The following is a 17895-nucleotide window of genomic DNA, read 5'->3' as shown; positions in this document are numbered from 1 at the left end:
TGTTTCATGAATTTCTTCATGAAAGTAGGAGAAGATAATTATTTTGTCGTGAATAACATCTTAAAATATAATGAGCGTTTCCTATAATTCCGACTAAGAAATATCGTCAAAGTTTACGAGATGTCCGCAAATTACCATTCAGCATGGGGATTCTCAATACAGAAGGTACCTTGATTATAATGTACTTCACTTTTCTGAAGAAATAAAATTCAAAAATGACTCGCTATTGATGGATATTGTATGGTCGGATATCCGGCCAAATTGCTATCCTGCACATCCTTAATATTATTATTAGGGGTTAACGGCAAAGTGTAGAAATTGCGGGTAATGAAGTATCGACTTTGTCGGGTATATGTATTATATTTTCAAACTCGAAATCCCTAATAATCAACACGGGCACTGCCATAAATGTATAATGAAGCGGACGGATGTGGGCAATTATAATCTGGGCCATTCGTTAATAAATTTCTGAACAATCTGGTGTTTGGGGGTCAGCGGACAGAGTCATAAACTAACCGGGTAATTGAGTGAGAAATTCGTCGGGGAAGGTCAATTTTGAAAGGTGAAAAACCGTCAAGGTTTTTCTAGCGACATTTCGGCTGGGCCTAGCTAGCCATTATCAGGATTAAAGGACATTCCTAAGCGCCCGGGTATTCGTTATACGGCTGCCATCGAGGAAGTGATTTTATGGCAGCACTTCCTCGATGGTAGCCATGTCCTTTAATCCTGATAATGGCTGGCTAGACCCAGCCGAATCGTCGCTAAAAGAACCTCAACGGTTTTTCACCTGTCACCTTTGTCACATGTGACCTTCCCCGACGAAATCCTCACTCATATACCTTCTCGGGTCACGAAAAGCCACTCGTATAACCAGGTCATATGAGTAGACTTTGCGAAGGACCGACTAGCGACGAGGGAGGACCACCCCGATCACCACCAAGCCATCATGGAGCTGTGCGGATGACGAAATTGCGATCTAACGTTAAGTTCTGCGCCGCGATGCTACGACAGGTTCGCGTCGAGTTGCGCAATCTACGAAATCGATGACGGATCGATTATTGCGTATTCTTGTAGGTATGACGTCACGTAGGGCATTGCGTACCGAGATCCGTGTTGCGGCAGGTCGTCGATTTTGTAAATCACTCAAGTTCTGGCGATATTACGAGATAGTCGCTTTTTGGAGCTTTGCGAACCAATGGAGCCGCCAAAAATCACGAGGGGATTAGAGAATTTGTTGCGTGGATGTAGAACGGTAAGCGCTGCTTATATCCTCGTGACTGAATTACTAGAGTCATCGAGTAACGGCTTGCCGAATAACGACTAGCCGTTTTGGATTTGCATTGTCGAAAAGTACTCGAAATTTGTTTGCCGATACTTTTGCTTGGTGACGGTAGTCTGAGTTGCGCGTTATGGAGTTGAATAAATTTTAAGTTGGCGAGAATATTGAGTAGAGTCACGATTTGGAGTTAAGTCTTTTTCGTTTTTTAATTCAATTGCAGCCCGAATTCCGCTCTACAAGGTTGAGTTACGGTAACGGATTTTTCAGTGTCGTCTCTCGTCTAGGTCGCAAATTGCCGAAATGGAGTGTTCAAATTAGCAAATAGCTTTTTTCAGAGCTTTGAGAAAGTTTGAGTTCGAATGCGTTACGCTTGCGTTTAGTTGAGTTCACGTTTAGTTAAGATAAATAACCTCGGCGACCGAGGTGCAGTAAAAATCAGCGTCACAGTAAACACATTACATAAGGAACAACTATACATCTTCATCCTTTGGTTAACTTCTTCGACTATTTCTCCTATCGTTCGCATCAAGAAAAGGTTTCTAACTCTATAAACAGGAAACCAGGTGTATATTTATTTTGCATCTATTTAGATAACATTATTTTTGTCGATCTGATGGAGTTGCATTAACATTACTGAATTTGGCTCAAATGAACTTGTATAGTTGAAAAGTATAGATAGATAGATGGATAGATACGTCGTTCGACTCTGCAAAATTTGAATACACGCTGTGAACGATGGTAACACCAGTCCTTGTCGTTTTTACGTACCGATCGTTTGTCGGACTGGGTTGGGCGCGCACGACAGTTTGTCGGACTGGGTTGCGCGCGCACGACACGATGCAGAGGGCGTCGCTTGACGATGAACTCATAACGCCCCCACCCTATTACGAAAAGTCCCATGAGGCTATCAGTCTTTCCGTGTCCTCAGTCGACGCTGGATGTATCTTCAGTCAACGCTGCGGACATAGTTCACAGTACGTTCGAAATATATACCGAAAATTGAATAATTGACTTTATACGAAAGTAAATCTTTGATATCTCGACCTTGGTGATGCTGCTTATTGCTTTCAACAATCTCATCAAAAGAGATTTCAGTTGTTAGTAAAATATCCAACATATCTTCACATCGTTATATGAAATACCCAGAAAGTATGAAGTGCCACTACGAAGTACTCGGCGTTTCGAGAGATGCGTCAGACGACGATTTGAAAAAAGCGTACAGAAAACTAGCACTGAAATGCCATCCTGATAAGAATTTCGACAATACCGAAGATGCTAAAGAACAATTTCAAATCGTCCAACGAGCATGGGAGGTCTTAAGTGATCCGCAAGAACGAGCCTGGTATGACAATCACCGAGAAGCTATTTTGAAAGGAGGGATAGGAGGGAATTACAAAGATGATTCGATCGATTTGTTCCAATACTTCACTACGAGCTGTTATGAGGGCTATGGCGATGGCGAAAAAGAATTTTACACGGTTTATGGAAAAGTTTTTGAACAACTGACTGCTGAAGAATCAGAGTTTTGTAAAGAAGAAGATTTGGACGATGAAGTATCTGGTTTTGGGAATTCCACTAGCTCATATCACGATGTTCACAAATTTTATGCATATTGGCAAAGCTATTCGACTAAGAGGTCATTTGCTTGGCTAGATACATACGATATTCGTGATACCCCAAACAGACGTGCTTTAAGATTGGCAGAAAAGGAGAACAAGAAAATTAGAGACAAGGCTAAAAAAGAACGCAATGAACAAGTTCGGAACCTTGTAGCATTCGTTCGCAAGCGTGATAAACGAGTTAAAGCGCATGCAAAAATCCTGGCAGAAAGAGCTAAAGAAAATACCGAAAAAACACAAGAACGGAGAAGGCAACAACTGATCCAGAGACAAAAAGAACTGGAAAGTTATACCGAGCCGGAATGGTCAAAGTTTTCTAATATCGAACAAGATTTAAAGGTTATTGAAGCAAATCTTGCTGCTGAGTTTGGAGAGGAATTAACTTCAAATATAGATTCTAAAGATGCCGATGATACGGATAGTAACACCCTGTATTGCGTTGCTTGCAGCAAAATATACAAGACACAGAAAGCATTTACGAATCACGAAAATTCCAAGAAACACGACGATAATGTTTCAACCATGATAGCCTCCTTCATGGCTGATGAAAATATGGAATTTGAATGCAGTATTCGAAAGTACAATTCGGACTTTGAATTGAATTTTAAATGCGGTAGCAAAAAAAATATTTGTTTGATAAGTCGAAACCGGAAAAGTGTGATATTGGCAATAAGCCGAGAAATACGAGATCTCTTGATGAACCGCAGTGAGAATATCGATGTGAATGCGAAAGGCAACCAGCGAAGTACATCAAATGAAGAAATGATTTCGGATAGTGAATCAAGTTCTACAAGTGAAAAAAATACAAATAAGCTTGTGAAAAAACAAGGTGTTGAACTAGCCACAGGCCCAGAACCGGAAGACTTTCTTATAGTAATTAAAATACACGATAACATGAATATACTGATTCCTGAATGTAAATTGATATCAGACCAAGAGAACGAACTTGACAACCCAGTGTTACATATGAGAGAAAAATCTCGCAAAAGTAAGAACAAAAAGCGTAAAAATGTTCAAAAAGTCATTCTTGAACAAACAACCGACGATGAGCAAGAACTAGATGCTCATTTTGGGTGGTCCAAGAAACAGCGAAGGAAACAAAAACAAAAGGAAGCAACTCTTGACAACAAATATCACACTGTCCCAGAAACGATTGACAATTTTACTAAAGGCAACAAAGTAAATTTTGACGATACTGACTTGAGCTTTGAAGTAGATGCCAGATTATTAACTCAAAGTACAAAAAAATCTAAAGGTAAGAGAGCAAAGGAAGCAAGAAGAATTCAGAAGTTAAGCTCTGATGAGAGCAGACGCAAGGACAAGAAGGAAAAAAAGAGAGAAGGGTCATGGGAAGAAAGCGTTCTGGATTTATATCACTTGTGTATTCTATGTGGAGTAGACTATCTAATCAAGAATGAATTATATGATCATTTTGCGGAGACTGGTCATTTTATCCATATCCGGAATTTACCAAAGAATGAGATGTATGATTATTATATGGAGGCCGGTTATTTTTCATATATGCCGAATTTAATTTATCATTTTTAAAATGTTTAAGGGCTATTCTGGTTTGGACGCCCGAATTTTAGGTGTTTTTCGGATGCTGCAAAAAAAAAAAAAACCAATAAATATTTTTCGTATCCATTTTCTTTTACCAGTTATTTATTGATATTTTAAGAGTATAAAAAGGTCAAATTAGTTAAAAAATAATGAAAATTGAAAAATCTGCAGGCCGGCAAATTGGGGGCTCACAAAAAAATGGCGTGTCTTGGTTGGCAGGATTCTAGTCCTTCCAGTGATCTGAAACAAATTTTTTTTTTAAATTCTTAAAGAAGAAGGATGTAGTTATCGCACTACGTGTGGGTTTTTGAGGAGAAGAATTTTTCATAAAATGGCGGCGGTGTGAAAAATGAGTCGCGTTTTTTCCCTGTTTTTTTCAACTTTCAGAATTTTTAAAACATAGTAAAACAAAAAAAAATTTTCGCAAGCACGCTTCTTTACGCGATGCTCTAATATATACAGAAGCTCCGTGCTAAATTGCAAGTAAATTGGTTGATTAGAACTTGGGATATCGTACCAACCGTATCGAAAATAGTAGTTTTGAGAAAAACGCGTTTAAAGTTTGAGGTCGAGTTTCGCGGAGTCTGATTCGTTTAATGGCGTGTTATACTTACATTTTCCTAAGCAGCGATCCCTGCCCCATTTTTCCACTTCAGACGTGAGATTTTGTTTTTTTCTAAGAAAACATCGAGTACAAAAGACCTTTTTTAACTGATTCTTCTTAATCATTGTTTGCCTACTGTGTAATGTTCATTCGTTCCGGCCGGACCGCCGACCGGTTTAGTCGGCGCGTCACAAATGAAGCTGTAAATTTGAAAAGAATGAGAATTTTGAAAAATCCTCTTGAGGACATATTCTTAAAACTCTAAGCTTTGAAAATATGGCGAGAAAAAAATCGAATTTTTCGAATTTCTAAACCAGAATACCCCCTTAAGACAATCCTGTGAAGAGTATATAATCTGGGCCACGTGATAATAAATTCCCGAACGATCTTGTGTTTGGGGGTCAGCCAGTCTTACCTAATTTCCAGAAAAATATTTACAAGTAGTATTTTTGTTTGAAAAGGTCTGGGATTTCTGCTGCAAATAAACTGACTGGGAACAACAATATATCACAATTAACATGGTAAAAAAAAGTCATTTGCAATTTTTCAAAGAACGCAAGATCGATCTTTCAACTGTTCTCCGTGGAGTAGGCCTACTGGGGATACCACGTGAAAAAAAAAAACGCGCCGGGTGTTCTACCGCTTGCGGTGGTGTGGAAACGAGCACAAGTGAGCTTATTTTCACTGGTCAAATACTAACGTATGTATTGTAGTTATTCAAATGACAATTTTATTACTGCGCAAATTTAACTTACTGTCAATGAAACTCATGCTTCGATGATCTGTAACGAATGTGGAATCGTAATAACTTCGGATTTCTCTAATTTAGTCGGAGTGAATTCCACGTGAATACATTTTTCTTTTTGATAAATTTCGCTTTTTAATTGAAATGCGTAAGATGCGCATGCCTTTGGAAATTCAGAATTTGGCAATTCCAACATCTTTCTCCCTCTCTTGACCTTGCGCAGTCGACACAGTAAAGTCGTTGAATTGTAAAATTCGAAATTTCCAATCTTTACTCATTGGACAGCTCGACTTTTCGGAGAAATTAGTTCTATTTCAATTGCCTATCCGGCACAGCATTCCCACTATTTCTTTCTTGAATTTTTTGTATTACAAGAATTCGTAAATTCAAATTTAACCGCGCGTTTTGTGCGTAAACTTGATACTGCAAGGTTCTGAGCACAAGTCATTCAGCGCCGTGGCTGACACGCGTCGCGCACGGACATTGATAAAACAATTATCAACTACCGTTTGAGTCGAATCATGGTCACCCGCAATCAACACGGTGCTCGGATCAAGTTGTTACAATAAACCACGATATTTGCGTAACAAATGAGCACGTCTCCCGTGACAACTGATAAAGAGCAAAAAACGCGAAGCTCATTCGAAACCGGCTACTAAAAGTGACAAAAAGAACGATGTTGAGAAATTATGTACGATTGTCATACGGGTGATCCGTCTAAAAGACCCAACATGATGGAATACAGTAAGAAATTCACTCCCATCTTCGCTTTTGAATCTATTTTGTCGGAAATTGTTTAAAATTCTTACGAACAATTTCTATACCCGCTTGATTTTCCAGATTACTTAACCGAATCTACTGTTGAATACGTATTGCAATAAATCATTGTATTTACATAAATAAAAAGAAAGGCAACTAATACGATAACTTGCATCTTATAATATTATTAACTGATTTGAGACCCAATTAGGTATCACCAAAGAAATGTTTCGTCATATTATACGTGTTGATTCATTACTCGCCATAGAAAGGAAGAGATTCGTCAGTAACGCATATCACAAATCGGTTGCATTGAAAAATATTACTACTTCAGTGGGAATAATTTTCAACGGCTGATTATCACATTATTGTTACTTGGGATCTAATTATGAATAAAATAGTGTGTCCAAAAGGTCGTATCTACGATACATTCGTGAATTCGTGAATTTAACGGACTTGTGTATATTTCCCCAAAACGGTCAATCAGCCCACCACGGGAACCCGATGCTGTTCCAATAACTCATCAACGACGCATATTTCTTGGATGATTTCTAAACAATTACATGAATTTCAAACAAGTTTCTTGCAATTTTAACACATATTATGTAACTCATTAACATTCCACCAATGTCCCCTCCTCGCTTCGTGAAATTATTCTTCTACCTAAGCCTGCCAAATTTTTAAATTCTGTTTGCGGAAATCTGTAGAAATACTGGGATAGATCAGAATCTTGTCTCAGAAAAGACCAATGGATTGTTGGAAGTAGAAGAACGCTCTTGAAGCTTCCGAAAGGTCTTACAACTTTTCCGCTATGTTTTTTTTACAGAAATATCGTACTTCAAAGCCTGCACGTATCCAAACTTCTTGCCAAGACTTTTGACGCATTCATTCGAGCGATAAACAGTTCAGCATGAAACCATCCGTATATAATTGATAAGGATTTGATTACAAATAATCCGGAATACCCATCTTTAAGTCAGTCGTTATAGTTTCTCATATCCAATTTATAATTGTAATTAGTTATCATCGTTTTTCAACAAAGTTTCCTGAGTGGAACGTGGGATTGACGTACATTAAATTACGTTCAGTTGTTATTAATTTACTTTACATCGGTAAAACCTTATTCACAGACTTTTTATCGATGTCACTTTTTAATTACGTACGTTTGGGTTGCATGTTCCAACAATTGGATTGATACTGTAACTTCTGTCTCTCGGACTTTCAACATTTAACTAGTAATTTTCTACCGAATTGACAATGAATGATTTTCATTCCCGTTTATTCATAATAATCTATGAATTTCACCTCCTCAACACTACAACGCCCGGTAATCTTTCAACTTTCGTCCTGAACGACAGAATCGCGAGTCATATCATTATCACTATACGGAGAATTTTCTTGTAACAAAAATTCCAGTACAGACAGGTAATTTGTGGACACTTCGTGCATTTTGACAATGTTTCATGAATTTCTTCATGAAAGTAGGAGAAGATAATTATTTTGTCGTGAATAACATCTTAAAATATAATGAGCGTTTCCTATAATTCCGACTAAGAAATATCGTCAAAGTTTACGAGATGTCCGCAAATTACCATTCAGCATGGGGATTCTCAATACAGAAGGTACCTTGATTATAATGTACTTCACTTTTCTGAAGAAATAAAATTCAAAAATGACTCGCTATTGATGGATATTGTATGGTCGGATATCCGGCCAAATTGCTATCCTGCACATCCTTAATATTATTATTAGGGGTTAACGGCAAAGTGTAGAAATTGCGGGTAATGAAGTATCGACTTTGTCGGGTATATGTATTATATTTTCAAACTCGAAATCCCTAATAATCAACACGGGCACTGCCATAAATGTATAATGAAGCGGACGGATGTGGGCAATTATAATCTGGGCCATTCGTTAATAAATTTCTGAACAATCTGGTGTTTGGGGGTCAGCGGACAGAGTCATAAACTAACCGGGTAATTGAGTGAGAAATTCGTCGGGGAAGGTCAATTTTGAAAGGTGAAAAACCGTCAAGGTTTTTCTAGCGACATTTCGGCTGGGCCTAGCTAGCCATTATCAGGATTAAAGGACATTCCTAAGCGCCCGGGTATTCGTTATACGGCTGCCATCGAGGAAGTGATTTTATGGCAGCACTTCCTCGATGGTAGCCATGTCCTTTAATCCTGATAATGGCTGGCTAGACCCAGCCGAATCGTCGCTAAAAGAACCTCAACGGTTTTTCACCTGTCACCTTTGTCACATGTGACCTTCCCCGACGAAATCCTCACTCATATACCTTCTCGGGTCACGAAAAGCCACTCGTATAACCAGGTCATATGAGTAGACTTTGCGAAGGACCGACTAGCGACGAGGGAGGACCACCCCGATCACCACCAAGCCATCATGGAGCTGTGCGGATGACGAAATTGCGATCTAACGTTAAGTTCTGCGCCGCGATGCTACGACAGGTTCGCGTCGAGTTGCGCAATCTACGAAATCGATGACGGATCGATTATTGCGTATTCTTGTAGGTATGACGTCACGTAGGGCATTGCGTACCGAGATCCGTGTTGCGGCAGGTCGTCGATTTTGTAAATCACTCAAGTTCTGGCGATATTACGAGATAGTCGCTTTTTGGAGCTTTGCGAACCAATGGAGCCGCCAAAAATCACGAGGGGATTAGAGAATTTGTTGCGTGGATGTAGAACGGTAAGCGCTGCTTATATCCTCGTGACTGAATTACTAGAGTCATCGAGTAACGGCTTGCCGAATAACGACTAGCCGTTTTGGATTTGCATTGTCGAAAAGTACTCGAAATTTGTTTGCCGATACTTTTGCTTGGTGACGGTAGTCTGAGTTGCGCGTTATGGAGTTGAATAAATTTTAAGTTGGCGAGAATATTGAGTAGAGTCACGATTTGGAGTTAAGTCTTTTTCGTTTTTTAATTCAATTGCAGCCCGAATTCCGCTCTACAAGGTTGAGTTACGGTAACGGATTTTTCAGTGTCGTCTCTCGTCTAGGTCGCAAATTGCCGAAATGGAGTGTTCAAATTAGCAAATAGCTTTTTTCAGAGCTTTGAGAAAGTTTGAGTTCGAATGCGTTACGCTTGCGTTTAGTTGAGTTCACGTTTAGTTAAGATAAATAACCTCGGCGACCGAGGTGCAGTAAAAATCAGCGTCACAGTAAACACATTACATAAGGAACAACTATACATCTTCATCCTTTGGTTAACTTCTTCGACTATTTCTCCTATCGTTCGCATCAAGAAAAGGTTTCTAACTCTATAAACAGGAAACCAGGTGTATATTTATTTTGCATCTATTTAGATAACATTATTTTTGTCGATCTGATGGAGTTGCATTAACATTACTGAATTTGGCTCAAATGAACTTGTATAGTTGAAAAGTATAGATAGATAGATGGATAGATACGTCGTTCGACTCTGCAAAATTTGAATACACGCTGTGAACGATGGTAACACCAGTCCTTGTCGTTTTTACGTACCGATCGTTTGTCGGACTGGGTTGGGCGCGCACGACAGTTTGTCGGACTGGGTTGCGCGCGCACGACACGATGCAGAGGGCGTCGCTTGACGATGAACTCATAACGCCCCCACCCTATTACGAAAAGTCCCATGAGGCTATCAGTCTTTCCGTGTCCTCAGTCGACGCTGGATGTATCTTCAGTCAACGCTGCGGACATAGTTCACAGTACGTTCGAAATATATACCGAAAATTGAATAATTGACTTTATACGAAAGTAAATCTTTGATATCTCGACCTTGGTGATGCTGCTTATTGCTTTCAACAATCTCATCAAAAGAGATTTCAGTTGTTAGTAAAATATCCAACATATCTTCACATCGTTATATGAAATACCCAGAAAGTATGAAGTGCCACTACGAAGTACTCGGCGTTTCGAGAGATGCGTCAGACGACGATTTGAAAAAAGCGTACAGAAAACTAGCACTGAAATGCCATCCTGATAAGAATTTCGACAATACCGAAGATGCTAAAGAACAATTTCAAATCGTCCAACGAGCATGGGAGGTCTTAAGTGATCCGCAAGAACGAGCCTGGTATGACAATCACCGAGAAGCTATTTTGAAAGGAGGGATAGGAGGGAATTACAAAGATGATTCGATCGATTTGTTCCAATACTTCACTACGAGCTGTTATGAGGGCTATGGCGATGGCGAAAAAGAATTTTACACGGTTTATGGAAAAGTTTTTGAACAACTGACTGCTGAAGAATCAGAGTTTTGTAAAGAAGAAGATTTGGACGATGAAGTATCTGGTTTTGGGAATTCCACTAGCTCATATCACGATGTTCACAAATTTTATGCATATTGGCAAAGCTATTCGACTAAGAGGTCATTTGCTTGGCTAGATACATACGATATTCGTGATACCCCAAACAGACGTGCTTTAAGATTGGCAGAAAAGGAGAACAAGAAAATTAGAGACAAGGCTAAAAAAGAACGCAATGAACAAGTTCGGAACCTTGTAGCATTCGTTCGCAAGCGTGATAAACGAGTTAAAGCGCATGCAAAAATCCTGGCAGAAAGAGCTAAAGAAAATACCGAAAAAACACAAGAACGGAGAAGGCAACAACTGATCCAGAGACAAAAAGAACTGGAAAGTTATACCGAGCCGGAATGGTCAAAGTTTTCTAATATCGAACAAGATTTAAAGGTTATTGAAGCAAATCTTGCTGCTGAGTTTGGAGAGGAATTAACTTCAAATATAGATTCTAAAGATGCCGATGATACGGATAGTAACACCCTGTATTGCGTTGCTTGCAGCAAAATATACAAGACACAGAAAGCATTTACGAATCACGAAAATTCCAAGAAACACGACGATAATGTTTCAACCATGATAGCCTCCTTCATGGCTGATGAAAATATGGAATTTGAATGCAGTATTCGAAAGTACAATTCGGACTTTGAATTGAATTTTAAATGCGGTAGCAAAAAAAATATTTGTTTGATAAGTCGAAACCGGAAAAGTGTGATATTGGCAATAAGCCGAGAAATACGAGATCTCTTGATGAACCGCAGTGAGAATATCGATGTGAATGCGAAAGGCAACCAGCGAAGTACATCAAATGAAGAAATGATTTCGGATAGTGAATCAAGTTCTACAAGTGAAAAAAATACAAATAAGCTTGTGAAAAAACAAGGTGTTGAACTAGCCACAGGCCCAGAACCGGAAGACTTTCTTATAGTAATTAAAATACACGATAACATGAATATACTGATTCCTGAATGTAAATTGATATCAGACCAAGAGAACGAACTTGACAACCCAGTGTTACATATGAGAGAAAAATCTCGCAAAAGTAAGAACAAAAAGCGTAAAAATGTTCAAAAAGTCATTCTTGAACAAACAACCGACGATGAGCAAGAACTAGATGCTCATTTTGGGTGGTCCAAGAAACAGCGAAGGAAACAAAAACAAAAGGAAGCAACTCTTGACAACAAATATCACACTGTCCCAGAAACGATTGACAATTTTACTAAAGGCAACAAAGTAAATTTTGACGATACTGACTTGAGCTTTGAAGTAGATGCCAGATTATTAACTCAAAGTACAAAAAAATCTAAAGGTAAGAGAGCAAAGGAAGCAAGAAGAATTCAGAAGTTAAGCTCTGATGAGAGCAGACGCAAGGACAAGAAGGAAAAAAAGAGAGAAGGGTCATGGGAAGAAAGCGTTCTGGATTTATATCACTTGTGTATTCTATGTGGAGTAGACTATCTAATCAAGAATGAATTATATGATCATTTTGCGGAGACTGGTCATTTTATCCATATCCGGAATTTACCAAAGAATGAGATGTATGATTATTATATGGAGGCCGGTTATTTTTCATATATGCCGAATTTAATTTATCATTTTTAAAATGTTTAAGGGCTATTCTGGTTTGGACGCCCGAATTTTAGGTGTTTTTCGGATGCTGCAAAAAAAAAAAAAACCAATAAATATTTTTCGTATCCATTTTCTTTTACCAGTTATTTATTGATATTTTAAGAGTATAAAAAGGTCAAATTAGTTAAAAAATAATGAAAATTGAAAAATCTGCAGGCCGGCAAATTGGGGGCTCACAAAAAAATGGCGTGTCTTGGTTGGCAGGATTCTAGTCCTTCCAGTGATCTGAAACAAATTTTTTTTTTAAATTCTTAAAGAAGAAGGATGTAGTTATCGCACTACGTGTGGGTTTTTGAGGAGAAGAATTTTTCATAAAATGGCGGCGGTGTGAAAAATGAGTCGCGTTTTTTCCCTGTTTTTTTCAACTTTCAGAATTTTTAAAACATAGTAAAACAAAAAAAAATTTTCGCAAGCACGCTTCTTTACGCGATGCTCTAATATATACAGAAGCTCCGTGCTAAATTGCAAGTAAATTGGTTGATTAGAACTTGGGATATCGTACCAACCGTATCGAAAATAGTAGTTTTGAGAAAAACGCGTTTAAAGTTTGAGGTCGAGTTTCGCGGAGTCTGATTCGTTTAATGGCGTGTTATACTTACATTTTCCTAAGCAGCGATCCCTGCCCCATTTTTCCACTTCAGACGTGAGATTTTGTTTTTTTCTAAGAAAACATCGAGTACAAAAGACCTTTTTTAACTGATTCTTCTTAATCATTGTTTGCCTACTGTGTAATGTTCATTCGTTCCGGCCGGACCGCCGACCGGTTTAGTCGGCGCGTCACAAATGAAGCTGTAAATTTGAAAAGAATGAGAATTTTGAAAAATCCTCTTGAGGACATATTCTTAAAACTCTAAGCTTTGAAAATATGGCGAGAAAAAAATCGAATTTTTCGAATTTCTAAACCAGAATACCCCCTTAAGACAATCCTGTGAAGAGTATATAATCTGGGCCACGTGATAATAAATTCCCGAACGATCTTGTGTTTGGGGGTCAGCCAGTCTTACCTAATTTCCAGAAAAATATTTACAAGTAGTATTTTTGTTTGAAAAGGTCTGGGATTTCTGCTGCAAATAAACTGACTGGGAACAACAATATATCACAATTAACATGGTAAAAAAAAGTCATTTGCAATTTTTCAAAGAACGCAAGATCGATCTTTCAACTGTTCTCCGTGGAGTAGGCCTACTGGGGATACCACGTGAAAAAAAAAAACGCGCCGGGTGTTCTACCGCTTGCGGTGGTGTGGAAACGAGCACAAGTGAGCTTATTTTCACTGGTCAAATACTAACGTATGTATTGTAGTTATTCAAATGACAATTTTATTACTGCGCAAATTTAACTTACTGTCAATGAAACTCATGCTTCGATGATCTGTAACGAATGTGGAATCGTAATAACTTCGGATTTCTCTAATTTAGTCGGAGTGAATTCCACGTGAATACATTTTTCTTTTTGATAAATTTCGCTTTTTAATTGAAATGCGTAAGATGCGCATGCCTTTGGAAATTCAGAATTTGGCAATTCCAACATCTTTCTCCCTCTCTTGACCTTGCGCAGTCGACACAGTAAAGTCGTTGAATTGTAAAATTCGAAATTTCCAATCTTTACTCATTGGACAGCTCGACTTTTCGGAGAAATTAGTTCTATTTCAATTGCCTATCCGGCACAGCATTCCCACTATTTCTTTCTTGAATTTTTTGTATTACAAGAATTCGTAAATTCAAATTTAACCGCGCGTTTTGTGCGTAAACTTGATACTGCAAGGTTCTGAGCACAAGTCATTCAGCGCCGTGGCTGACACGCGTCGCGCACGGACATTGATAAAACAATTATCAACTACCGTTTGAGTCGAATCATGGTCACCCGCAATCAACACGGTGCTCGGATCAAGTTGTTACAATAAACCACGATATTTGCGTAACAAATGAGCACGTCTCCCGTGACAACTGATAAAGAGCAAAAAACGCGAAGCTCATTCGAAACCGGCTACTAAAAGTGACAAAAAGAACGATGTTGAGAAATTATGTACGATTGTCATACGGGTGATCCGTCTAAAAGACCCAACATGATGGAATACAGTAAGAAATTCACTCCCATCTTCGCTTTTGAATCTATTTTGTCGGAAATTGTTTAAAATTCTTACGAACAATTTCTATACCCGCTTGATTTTCCAGATTACTTAACCGAATCTACTGTTGAATACGTATTGCAATAAATCATTGTATTTACATAAATAAAAAGAAAGGCAACTAATACGATAACTTGCATCTTATAATATTATTAACTGATTTGAGACCCAATTAGGTATCACCAAAGAAATGTTTCGTCATATTATACGTGTTGATTCATTACTCGCCATAGAAAGGAAGAGATTCGTCAGTAACGCATATCACAAATCGGTTGCATTGAAAAATATTACTACTTCAGTGGGAATAATTTTCAACGGCTGATTATCACATTATTGTTACTTGGGATCTAATTATGAATAAAATAGTGTGTCCAAAAGGTCGTATCTACGATACATTCGTGAATTCGTGAATTTAACGGACTTGTGTATATTTCCCCAAAACGGTCAATCAGCCCACCACGGGAACCCGATGCTGTTCCAATAACTCATCAACGACGCATATTTCTTGGATGATTTCTAAACAATTACATGAATTTCAAACAAGTTTCTTGCAATTTTAACACATATTATGTAACTCATTAACATTCCACCAATGTCCCCTCCTCGCTTCGTGAAATTATTCTTCTACCTAAGCCTGCCAAATTTTTAAATTCTGTTTGCGGAAATCTGTAGAAATACTGGGATAGATCAGAATCTTGTCTCAGAAAAGACCAATGGATTGTTGGAAGTAGAAGAACGCTCTTGAAGCTTCCGAAAGGTCTTACAACTTTTCCGCTATGTTTTTTTTACAGAAATATCGTACTTCAAAGCCTGCACGTATCCAAACTTCTTGCCAAGACTTTTGACGCATTCATTCGAGCGATAAACAGTTCAGCATGAAACCATCCGTATATAATTGATAAGGATTTGATTACAAATAATCCGGAATACCCATCTTTAAGTCAGTCGTTATAGTTTCTCATATCCAATTTATAATTGTAATTAGTTATCATCGTTTTTCAACAAAGTTTCCTGAGTGGAACGTGGGATTGACGTACATTAAATTACGTTCAGTTGTTATTAATTTACTTTACATCGGTAAAACCTTATTCACAGACTTTTTATCGATGTCACTTTTTAATTACGTACGTTTGGGTTGCATGTTCCAACAATTGGATTGATACTGTAACTTCTGTCTCTCGGACTTTCAACATTTAACTAGTAATTTTCTACCGAATTGACAATGAATGATTTTCATTCCCGTTTATTCATAATAATCTATGAATTTCACCTCCTCAACACTACAACGCTCGGTAATCTTTCAACTTTCGTCCTGAACGACAGAATCGCGAGTCATATCATTATCACTATACGGAGAATCTTCTTGTAACAAAAATTCCAGTACAGACAGGTAATTTGTGGACACTTCGTGCATTTTGACAATGTTTCATGAATTTCTTCATGAAAGTAGGAGAAGATAATTATTTTGTCGTGAATAACATCTTAAAATATAATGAGCGTTTCCTATAATTCCGACTAAGAAATATCGTCAAAGTTTACGAGATGTCCGCAAATTACCATTCAGCATGGGGATTCTCAATACAGAAGGTACCTTGATTATAATGTACTTCACTTTTCTGAAGAAATAAAATTCAAAAATGACTCGCTATTGATGGATATTGTATGGTCGGATATCCGGCCAAATTGCTATCCTGCACATCCTTAATATTATTATTAGGGGTTAACGGCAAAGTGTAGAAATTGCGGGTAATGAAGTATCGACTTTGTCGGGTATATGTATTATATTTTCAAACTCGAAATCCCTAATAATCAACACGGGCACTGCCATAAATGTATAATGAAGCGGACGGATGTGGGCAATTATAATCTGGGCCATTCGTTAATAAATTTCTGAACAATCTGGTGTTTGGGGGTCAGCGGACAGAGTCATAAACTAACCGGGTAATTGAGTGAGAAATTCGTCGGGGAAGGTCAATTTTGAAAGGTGAAAAACCGTCAAGGTTTTTCTAGCGACATTTCGGCTGGGCCTAGCTAGCCATTATCAGGATTAAAGGACATTCCTAAGCGCCCGGGTATTCGTTATACGGCTGCCATCGAGGAAGTGATTTTATGGCAGCACTTCCTCGATGGTAGCCATGTCCTTTAATCCTGATAATGGCTGGCTAGACCCAGCCGAATCGTCGCTAAAAGAACCTCAACGGTTTTTCACCTGTCACCTTTGTCACATGTGACCTTCCCCGACGAAATCCTCACTCATATACCTTCTCGGGTCACGAAAAGCCACTCGTATAACCAGGTCATATGAGTAGACTTTGCGAAGGACCGACTAGCGACGAGGGAGGACCACCCCGATCACCACCAAGCCATCATGGAGCTGTGCGGATGACGAAATTGCGATCTAACGTTAAGTTCTGCGCCGCGATGCTACGACAGGTTCGCGTCGAGTTGCGCAATCTACGAAATCGATGACGGATCGATTATTGCGTATTCTTGTAGGTATGACGTCACGTAGGGCATTGCGTACCGAGATCCGTGTTGCGGCAGGTCGTCGATTTTGTAAATCACTCAAGTTCTGGCGATATTACGAGATAGTCGCTTTTTGGAGCTTTGCGAACCAATGGAGCCGCCAAAAATCACGAGGGGATTAGAGAATTTGTTGCGTGGATGTAGAACGGTAAGCGCTGCTTATATCCTCGTGACTGAATTACTAGAGTCATCGAGTAACGGCTTGCCGAATAACGACTAGCCGTTTTGGATTTGCATTGTCGAAAAGTACTCGAAATTTGTTTGCCGATACTTTTGCTTGGTGACGGTAGTCTGAGTTGCGCGTTATGGAGTTGAATAAATTTTAAGTTGGCGAGAATATTGAGTAGAGTCACGATTTGGAGTTAAGTCTTTTTCGTTTTTTAATTCAATTGCAGCCCGAATTCCGCTCTACAAGGTTGAGTTACGGTAACGGATTTTTCAGTGTCGTCTCTCGTCTAGGTCGCAAATTGCCGAAATGGAGTGTTCAAATTAGCAAATAGCTTTTTTCAGAGCTTTGAGAAAGTTTGAGTTCGAATGCGTTACGCTTGCGTTTAGTTGAGTTCACGTTTAGTTAAGATAAATAACCTCGGCGACCGAGGTGCAGTAAAAATCAGCGTCACAGTAAACACATTACATAAGGAACAACTATACATCTTCATCCTTTGGTTAACTTCTTCGACTATTTCTCCTATCGTTCGCATCAAGAAAAGGTTTCTAACTCTATAAACAGGAAACCAGGTGTATA

At 38.7% G+C, this 17895-nt stretch overlaps 2 protein-coding genes across 2 annotated transcripts; both read left to right on the top strand.

Moving 5' to 3' along the window:
- Positions 1 to 2377: 2377 nt before the first annotated feature.
- On the top strand, positions 2378 to 9557 carry LOC124302837 (dnaJ homolog subfamily C member 21-like). Its single transcript, XM_046759405.1, has 2 exons — positions 2378 to 4153; positions 9523 to 9557. Exons 1-2 carry the CDS (start codon positions 2413 to 2415, stop codon positions 9555 to 9557), a joined length of 1776 nt encoding a protein of 591 aa, XP_046615361.1. The 5' UTR covers positions 2378 to 2412.
- An 843-nt stretch (positions 9558 to 10400) lies between these two features.
- LOC124302836 (dnaJ homolog subfamily C member 21-like) lies at positions 10401 to 17580 on the top strand. Its single transcript, XM_046759404.1, has 2 exons — positions 10401 to 12176; positions 17546 to 17580. The coding sequence occupies exons 1-2, from the start codon at positions 10436 to 10438 to the stop codon at positions 17578 to 17580; spliced, it is 1776 nt and encodes a 591-aa protein (XP_046615360.1). The 5' UTR covers positions 10401 to 10435.
- The last annotated feature ends 315 nt before the right edge of the window (positions 17581 to 17895 follow it).

The sequence above is a fragment of the Neodiprion virginianus genome, chromosome 4 (assembly GCF_021901495.1).
Source record: "Neodiprion virginianus isolate iyNeoVirg1 chromosome 4, iyNeoVirg1.1, whole genome shotgun sequence".
Classification (NCBI taxonomy): domain Eukaryota; kingdom Metazoa; phylum Arthropoda; class Insecta; order Hymenoptera; family Diprionidae; genus Neodiprion; species Neodiprion virginianus.
The sequence above is the reverse complement of the archived record's forward strand: the minus strand, read 5'-3'. Positions and strand labels throughout refer to the sequence as shown.

What these genes read in the sequence shown, in the direction of transcription:
- LOC124302837 (XM_046759405.1), top strand. Translation starts at nt 2,413, where the DNA reads ATGAAATACCCAGAAAGTATGAAGTGCCACTACGAAGTACTCGGCGTT. An exon ending in AAGTACAAAAAAATCTAAAG is followed by an intron (nt 4,154 to 9,522) that starts GTAAGAGAGCAA and finishes ATTCAATTGCAG; the next exon opens with CCCGAATTCCGCTCTACAAG.
- LOC124302836 (XM_046759404.1), top strand. Translation starts at nt 10,436, where the DNA reads ATGAAATACCCAGAAAGTATGAAGTGCCACTACGAAGTACTCGGCGTT. An exon ending in AAGTACAAAAAAATCTAAAG is followed by an intron (nt 12,177 to 17,545) that starts GTAAGAGAGCAA and finishes ATTCAATTGCAG; the next exon opens with CCCGAATTCCGCTCTACAAG.